Source organism: Galeopterus variegatus, unplaced genomic scaffold, assembly GCF_000696425.1.
Source record: "Galeopterus variegatus unplaced genomic scaffold, G_variegatus-3.0.2 Scaffold2115, whole genome shotgun sequence".
Lineage (NCBI taxonomy): Eukaryota > Metazoa > Chordata > Mammalia > Dermoptera > Cynocephalidae > Galeopterus > Galeopterus variegatus.
The window spans coordinates 90,178-99,877 of record NW_007728226.1 but is presented as its reverse complement, the minus strand read 5'-3'; the positions used below and the strand labels follow the sequence as shown (position 1 = coordinate 99,877).

General features: G+C 38.3%; 1 protein-coding gene across 4 annotated transcripts in view; it reads right to left on the bottom strand.

Moving 5' to 3' along the window:
* The window catches only part of PTPRZ1 (protein tyrosine phosphatase, receptor-type, Z polypeptide 1), a 168,175-nt gene extending 158,562 nt beyond the window's left edge, over nt 1-9,613 (bottom strand). For all 4 annotated transcript variants that reach the window (XM_008580512.1, XM_008580513.1, XM_008580514.1 and 1 more), the window contains exon 1: nt 9,423-9,613. In XM_008580512.1, the coding sequence (XP_008578734.1) occupies nt 9,423-9,480 (58 nt within the window). In that variant the 5' untranslated portion in view covers nt 9,481-9,613. The remainder of the gene's footprint in view (nt 1-9,422) is intronic.
* Nucleotides 9,614-9,700: the final 87 nt, after the last annotated feature.

Below are 9,700 nucleotides of genomic sequence, written 5' to 3'. Positions count from 1 at the left end.
AAACAAATAATATTGTTTTTTTCATAAATTAAAAAAAAAAAAATGCCAAAAAAAAATTTAAAAAAAAATTTTGGGAGCCCCTTTTTTTTTTTTTTTTTTTTTGCAGCGCACTGTAGCAGTGCGCCACCGGGCCGGCCCCTGGGAAGCCTCTTCTATGGATTATTTTTCCATTGCACTGTTTTTATTTAAAATGCAAGTTGTAAGCAATTTACAAAAATACTAGTTTATGCAATATGAATATAATAGCCTTCAAGCAGTCTGAATTCATGGATATTAAGTAAGCCTATGAATTGACAGTCTGCTGGCTGAAATGTCACAATATAATGTGTGTTCATTGTAGAAGGGACAAATACAAGTGTTTTAAAGGTGAATGAATTAAATAGTTTTGAGATGGACACTTACTTGATAAGATTAACCTGACACTATAAATATGCTCAAATCCTTCCATCCTGAAAAAAAGTTTGTTTGTTTTGGTTAAGTTGTCTCACTCTGCTTCAATCCACTCTATACTCTGATATATGAATTATCTTCCTAAAATAAAAGAGATCTAAAAAGTCATTTATTTCCCTGCTCAAAACCTTTCAGTAGTTCCCTATTGTGTTATGGATAAATTTCAAAATCCAAACTTTCAATTAGCTATTGGAAATCCTACCTAGTATTTGAGACTTTCTGCTACTACACACACATCCCAACTGTTCCCTCTTCCAAACACCCCATTCTTACTCCCATTCCATGCTTCTGTGTATGCCATCCTCGTTGCCCCTGATGCCTTTTTGCCCTCATGGTGACTCCTGAAGCCCTATACATCATCCTGCAGGGTCTACATCCAACCCCAGCTCCTCCTAGCAATCTTCCCAAAGGTGAATTTAAGACTAAATGTATCCCCACACTTCACACTCCCTCCACAAACTCTGATGAATGAGAGCTAATTATGCATCGATATTATTGTGAACATTTAGCAGATCACTAGAGGAATATTCTCTCTAGGGGAATATTTATCATAAAGAAGATGTTCAATAAAGATTCACTGAATAGATTTGTGCTTGCGCAACCACTACTGACTTTTAAGTATATCAAAGTGGAAATTTGGACCATCTAGAAAAGTTCATTGTTAATGATTAAATAAAGTCCAGTGCTTTTCAAATACAGTAAAGACAAGTAGTTTAGACCTGACAAATAATAAAAATGTTATTTTAAAAACACACATAAAATAAATTGCTGAAATGAAAAAAAACATATAATTAAGTCATATCTATTTCATAAGAGAAAATAATAACTCTGATTCTAAAAAATTATGCGTGGAGAAGAAAACAAGAATAGGGAACAGCAAGAACATGTCTTGACAAAAACAAAAGATATGTGCCTGCATCCTGATAAATGGCACTTGGGACAGGACCACCATCTTGAACGCTGGTTCATTTATCCTCCCACCTGTTGATGGACTTGAATCACTGGACCAACTCCAACACTATCTGGCCTCCTTGAAGTTCCTCTGGCTTGCAAAGGCTATGAGGTCAACCACTGTAGTCTGTACTCCACCTTCTAGGGTTACTCTGAAACTGAAACTGCCTTAAGAAGGAGAGAGAGATGGGAAGTTTTCCAGGGCCTTTGTCCTGTGGCACTAGCTTTGTTTAAGGATAGCATAAAACTTGCCAATATCTCTACCTTCAGAGAAATGAACTAAGATTAGTAATATCATGAGGTTGGCCTAGATCTGTGGTTTTAAACACTGGCTGTACTCTGTAATCACCTGCAGAGTTATAAGAAAATATCCAGCACCCACACTTTATGATGTGCTTAATTTGATGCCCAGGCAGGGATCAGTATGTCTTAAAAGTTCCAGGTACACTAGTCAGCTCAGGCTGCTATAATAAAATACCATAGACCAGGTGGCTAAAATAACAGATATTTATTTCTCACAGTTCTGGAGTCTGGGAAGTCCAAGATCAAGGGGCTTGTAGATTGGATACATGGTGAGGGCTCTCTTGGCTTGCAGATGGCTGCCTGCTTGCTATGTCCTCACATGATGGAGAGAGAACAAGCCCTGGTCTCTTCCTCTTCTTATGAAAGCACTAATCTACTGATGATGGTTCCACAGTCATGGCCTAATTACTCCCCAAAGGCCCCATCTCTAAAGACCATCACATTGGTGGTTATGGATTCAGCTTATAAATTTTGGAGGGGAAACAAGCATTTGGTTCATGACACCCAGAAAGTCCAAAATGCATCCAGGATCAAGAACTACTGACCTAGATCAAGGGTTGCCAACCTTTTTTTGTGCTAAAACTAACATGACAGTGATACCCCACATGCTCCTCAACAATATCCTTACTGCTCCTGTGGACAGATTACCATTTTGCACAAGTCTGTGTGGCAGTTGAGATACCACCTTCACATATTCTATTCAAGAAAATGTGTCAGGATGGAAATGGTGAAAAATTAATAAAAGAAATGATTTTTAGTCTCATGACAATATGACTGAAAACCATGAGAAAAATCTAGAAAGTCCTTATACCTGTCCAGCATTTTCTAAGCATGTTATCAGGACTCTGGTTGTGATAATGATCTCCGTTTAAAGAGGTCATTTTTAAAAAGCAACATTTTCTTTTATTCCTATTCAAGATACTGAGTTAGTCAGATCACAGAAAAGGGCTAGTATCAGGACCCATTTTTAGGTAAATATGTTAGAGCTTTAGGATTCAAGAAATAAGCAGTTCAGTCAGTGACAGTGAGACTAGAAAAATTATGGAGTAAATGCTAAAGGGGAAGGCAGAGAGAGAGATAGAAGGATGGAATGATTCTCCAAGGGTGGAAACGTACCTGTAGTCTACTCAGTTTATAAATATTTTAAAAGAAAAATCCTTCTTTCCTACTAATTAATAAATTATTCTTTCCAAATATATACAGACTGTATTTCCAAGGAACCTTGTAAAAAATTTATCTCTTGTTAAAGTGTATGTAAGTTGACTCATGCTTATTGAATAAGACAAGAAAGTTCACATTACCTGAATAATTGAGTTTACTTTAATATCTGTGGGCAAATATCAGAAGTAAAAAAAAAAAAAAAAAAAGACAACCAGCCCATTTTAACACACTGGGATGTTTAAGAAGAAACATCTGTTAACCCATACCTTTAAAACTATGTTAACTACAAAGACTCCTAAATTATATTAACACAGTAAAAATATTTTTAAGTAATAGTATCAAATAGCATCAATCTCCTCCCTATCAAACTTTTCATCAAGATGCTGACCAAACAAGTTTATTTGATTATCTCAAATTGATGCTCAAAGGAAATGAAGGTGAAGAGGAAACAGCAACAAAAAAATAAGGCAGGAAGGAGGGAGGGAGGGAAAGAGGAAAGGAAGAAAGGAGGGCAGAAGGTTGGTGAGAGAAAAATAAAGCAAAGATCCTAACAAAAGAGCAAGTCTCCTTTTTCCCCCTCTGTTTTAGACTCCTGTGAGGATTTCTCATACATCCCATACCCTGTTCTATCTGAATTCAACTCAATTCAAATATTTGCTGAACATCTGATATATGCAGGGCTAAGCTAGGTGCAGCACATCACCTCTAGGATTAATGACAAAATTATAGACAAACTCCAAAAGCACACACAGCTACATAATGTGGCTGCCCTTTCCACCATTTGCCTGGTTTCCAGAACTGTCTTGGGCCTTTATCTCTTAGGGCCAGCTGGACTAGAGAGGATTTAATCCAATATGATGGCTTTTGACTGACTGCAAATATAGTCCTCATGGGCTCAAGATAGTTCATTCCTCATTACTGCCCACAGTTCACCCCCATTGCCCTCCCCTCTGCAACACACAAGCAGCACACGCACACAGAGGCACATTCAATGACTTGGTGCCTTCATTCCCTGGGACACATCTGAGACTCACTGATGCCAACTCTCATCCAGAATTAAATGCTCACTCAAGACTGTCCCAGCAACAACACATGCAGTATCAGTCATGGGAGCTTTATTTTTCATGTTCAGATAGTGTCTGGATCTAGGTGATGATAATCTGCATTTCTCGGAGAATCAATGAAAGTCAAGTTCTGGAGCCAGAGTGGTATTACAGATGAACAGATCAAAGTGAATATTGACCTTACTCTCGAATTGGGATCAGAATCAAAAGAAGAAAAAACCAATGGAAATTGGCTAATCTTTGCAAAAAAAACCTACTTCTGTCTAAGAAGTTTTGTGATACAATCTCTCTATGACCTGATGTATTAAAGACTTACTAAGCACCTACTATAGGTGCTAAGTCCAAGAATGCAGGGATGAATGAAATAAGTCTTTGCCCTCCAGGAGCTAGTCTAGTGCTGGAGACAGACAAATCGCAAAACAGTATAGTGGATGCTAGAACAAATTATGGAAAATTTCAGAATACTCACTCCTGGACCAGTAGCTAATCTCTCCCATTCAACTCCAACTGACAAAGGCCACAAAGTGGACATTAAAGTTTCTTCACCTATTACTGTTCTACCGAAGGCCACCATAATGTCTCTGTGATATTTGTATGGCTGACACAACACTAGCCAAAAACAACCCACATGCATCAACGCTTCAAATAATTTTAATGACTTTAGAAATTTTTCTAGTTTAGTTAACTACTTCTCACAAGTACTGTCAATCATTACTTTGTCAGCTTTATTTTTGTTGTACTAAAACAGCACTGTCCAGTAGACCTTCTGCAGTGATGGAAATATTCTATATCTGCACTGCTCCATGTGGCAGCCACTAGCCATGTAGACTACTGAGCACTCGAAATGTGGCTAGCATGACTGAGGAACTGATTGTTCAATTTTATTTCATTTTAATAAATTTTAAATTAAATTGTTACATACGCCTAGTGGCTGTGGTACTAGACAGCACATTTCTAAAATATAAGTGTTTTAGGATTGTGCAATATGATAAAACTTTTTTCCCTAGTGCCTACATAGTACATCATATGTGTCTCTTAAGAATTACAAACACAAATAAAAACTGGTTTCCTTTTGTAACCATAAGTTTCTGTTAGGGATTACTCCCAATAAGACATTAATGTTAAAGCATAATTGAAACATATGTATGTCTTGTTTAAATTGGCTTTGACATTAGCCATTGGCATTCTTGATGGCATGAGAAGCACTTTAAAATACTTGAGATTTAACATATTTAACGCATTAAAAGATATTTAGAAAAGACTATTATTCTCAACTAGTTGTAAATAGTGAAGTATTTTTGAAGTGAGATTTAAAGAAGGTTTTCCTTGTGGGATTGAATCAGATTAGCTGGATTGTGGGCATCATGATTTATGTGTATGCACTGTTTAATTAGCAGATGACAGGCATGTAGTAAACATGTAAAGAATGAGGAGACAAAGTAGTATGGATGGGACTGTTCTATATCTAGATCACAGTGGTCATTACATGACCATATGCATTTATCAACACTTTCAAGATAGTGTACTAATAAAGGTAAATTATGCCTTAATTTTTTAAAAAAGTGAAAAAAAATATAACATGAGAACATGTGAGACAAGTCATGAAGGGGACCCCCAAGGAAGCAAATGGGACTGTGAAATGCAGCATCACATCTTATGTAAGCAAGCCAGTAAATTCCAAACAGCAAACTGATCTCCCGGGAATAAAAAAGAGAAAAAACCTCAGGCTCTGGAGTCAGAAGGAATATACAGGCGGAACAGGCTGTGTGATGTTAGGTAGGTCATTTGACTTCTCTGTGCCTTTGTTTCCTCATCTATAAAATGTATAAAATGAAAACATCTAAGTCAAAGGGCTTTGTGAAGAATGAACTGAAAAAATGTATCTAAAGTGTTCAGCACTTGGACTGCACCTGGGAAACACAAGCTCATTTTTGTAACCAAAACCCTTTATTGAGGTCCTCTGGTCCTGACCCAGATGGTTCCATTTCCATGCTACAAATGCAGCCGAGCAGTTGGCAAATGGGTAGTCACGCAAAGCTCTCAGGTTAGACATAACTCAGATCTTTTTGGAGTAAGGGAAATGGGGAAATGCAGCTTATGCTTCCAGAAAAACCTGAATTTTTGCCAGAAGCAAGATTCCCACAACATAAATTTTTAAGCAAGATTCCAAATCTCTAGTGCAGACATGAATTCATCAATGAAATGATTTGTCCTGGCAAACTTCTCTGAGTAGAAGCAACCACAGTCTGCATAAAAAGGAGAGAGAAATGAAATAAAGAAAATTGCTACTGTGCAAATCAAAAGTAATTAATTTTATAAACAGAGACTAGTCATTATTTGGGGGGAAGCATGAATATTTTATATTCATGATTATGATTTGTTTTCAGAGGATAAATAGACCAAGCTGAGAGTCACAAAATATTGAATTCTACTGACTCCATACCCAGCATAAATGAAAAAATAAATTCCTGCAGAGGAGTTGGATATAATTTGTAGTTAATGTGGCTCAAAGCAGTAAGACACAACTAAAAAGTTCAGAATTTGATTCATTATATATTTAATAATAATTTCTAAACATTTGAATTTAGTGTACCTTGCAGTGCTATAACTCACTTAATTCAAAGATACTGACTTCTCATTAAGTGAAAGAAACTATTCTTTAAAAGCTTTTAAAACACCTACCTCTCCTCTCTGACTCACAGTTAAGCCTCCTTACAGGAAAGCCACTGCAGTTTTTTCCATAATATATACCTGTTCAGTGGCTCAAGAAAGGATTGGTTTCAGTCCATATACTCTAATGATAATTTTTCTTTTGGGAGAGTTATTTGAAAGAAGAAGTTGCCCTACATGCCAATTCAAAACCTCAGAACATTTTGGACACAGAAAGTGATGAGGTCCTGATCACTTAGACATTCTTAAATGCCAATAATTAACACCTTAGTGAACTCTCCAACTTGTTCCTGGATAATGGTGAGAACGGCAGCCTGACATTCAAACTGTATCGGAGCTGTCATCCTGCACAGCAAGTCTCAATCAATCGACAGACCTTTACTGAGAACCTATTACATATGTCAGGCTTGATGGCTCCAGCAACACTACACCTTGTTGGCTCCAGCAACACTGAAGATGAGAAATAAACATATCCGTGAACACTAAAGTAGGTGTTGACAAAAAATAATTAAGGTGGAAGCTGAATTTTTATTTGTAGATAATGTTCCTCAGTTTTCCAGAACATACTACCCCAAGATCAAGATATTCATCATCCTATTTGAGGTTGCCAATGCCTCTAGGTCAACCTGTTGGCAACAATGTAAAAGGCCATCTTTGTTAAAATGATAAGGGATACAAAAGACCTTCCAGTCTCAAAACGAACAAACAAAAATCTTTTGAATTCCCATAGCAACTTACATTCAAAATCATTACATACACTTATGATACTATTAAACAATGAGTTCAATTTATTACACTTAAATTTTACAACACTGAAGAGTTAAAGAAAATGTCCAACAAACCAAAATCTATACAACCAAAAACAGGCTGCAAATAATGCTTTACTGAGAAAAACCTCTGCAAATGTGGTATATTCATAAAATGGAATATTACTCAGCCATAAAAAGGAATGAAGTCCTAATATATGCTATAACATAGACAAATCTTGAAAACATCATGCTAAGTGAATAAAGCCAGACAGAAAAGGCCACATGTTGCATGATTCTATTTACATGAAACATCCAGAATAGGCAACTCTATAGAGGCAGAAAGTAGATTAATGGTTGCCAGTACCTGGGGTCAGGAGGAGTGGAGAATAACTGCTAATAAGCATGGGTTTTTCTTTTTGCAGTGATTAAACTATTCTAGAATTAGACAGTAGTGATGGTTACACAACTTTGTGAATACATTAAAAACCACTGAATTATACACTTTAAAAAGATGAATTGTATGATTGGTGAATTTAATCTCACTTTTTAATAAAAAATTCACAATATACTCTGAGCATGTGGTTTTGATGACATACAAAGCAATAATACTCTCTGGTATTTTCCTACTACTGTGAGATTTACTTAAATAATAATGTAAGTACCAAGAGGACCTGGCTTTGTTGTTAAAATAGAACAGAAATGTAAATTCAACAGGTGTGCATTTGATGACCACAGAACTTTTAAAAATGTCTTCCCCTTTCCAGAATCTACTGTAGGGTTTTATAGTCAACCAGACCAGAGATTCCCCTGCAAGTCTTATATGACGACCGTATGGGTCATAACAATGCTGAGCACTTTCATAAAGCCTTTGGAATTCAAATTATATCCACATATGTAGTGGGCTATGGGCAGCTATTACCATATTTGCAATGCAATCTCATTAGTTAGAACTTGATAATGATTTCTGTTTGTAAAGGTTACTGTGCCAAGAGTAGCACCATCTACTGGAAGAAAATGTAGGTTTGATATCTACTTTATTATAAACCATCTAAAATTTAAAAATTGGGATTATCAGACTGAAAAGAGTAAAATATGTGTACTCACAAACTGAGGCACAACATTTTGTAACTTTCACGGTAAGCCTCCAAACCTATTTTATATTCCATCATGATTGAAAATCTTTGTGATGGAAAAAAAAAAAAAAAGACATTTCTTTAATGAAACGCAAAAATCCAATTTTACAATTCTTCTGGAAAATGACCAGAAAACCAGAATCTGCACTCCAGACACATATTCAAACTATCTCAGAATGCAACTTTAGATTGAAATGTCTAACCTGGAAGGCAGCGGATGAAAGATGAATCCATGAATAAATATATCAACCTGCAGCTCTCCTCCGACTTTGGCAGCAGTGGCAAAACGTTGAGAGATTATGATTAAAACTTTTTTTTTTTTAAAGTAACTGCCTGGACTTGAATGTGAATAAATTGAAAGTACTGAAAACACTAAAAAGTCAGGTTGGTGCTTGTTCCTGTTACGACCTTTCAGATGTGTGTGTGTGTGTGTGTGTGTGTGTGTGTGTGTGTGTGTGTGTGTGTGTGTGTAATTCTCATCAGACACGTGTATTTTTCATTTAAAGCCATGATACCCGTAGCATGACAACGAACAGCAAACACGTAGTGCAGTACATGGCCCCGCACCACGGTTGTATTTCTGCTCATTTATTCATCTTCTTATGTCCATCTAAACAGCTCTTTCCACACTTTGCAAAAGAGGCAAGAGAAGAGTGGCGGGGAAAGGGACCATAATGACCCAACCTCTCCCTCCGAGGGTCCCCAGCACGTATCCCCGCGGGCAGATGGATGGTGGCGGAGACACCAGGTGAGGAGGGGCGCACGTCTCCCCCGCAGCTGACATCCACAGTGCTGCCGCCCACACCGTGGGGTCCGAGTTGACGGTCCCTCACTCCTCCTGGCTAGATGGCGGCGGCAGCAAGTAGCGAATAGGCTGAAATCCCCCCACCCGCGTCCCGCCGATCCCGGAGATGAAATCCCACCGAGGTCTTGTCACTCACCCAGGCGGCACACGCACAGGAGCTGAATGCAAGCGAGGAAGCGCTTTGGGATTAGCATCTCCAGACGGTCGGGGGCCCCTGGCCGCGCGGCTCCTCAGCTGCTCAGGGCGGAGAGTGAGGGGACGCGAAGGCAATGTCCTGTGTCTATCCTCCAGGGTAGAGCTGGAGGTGAGCTCGGGCGTGCGTGTGCGAGAGAGCGCGACCGCCGTGACGGCTCGACAGGAAGGCGCGTGGTGGCGCGGGGCAGCCGGCGGCCCAGGCGCACCCCGGCGCGGCGG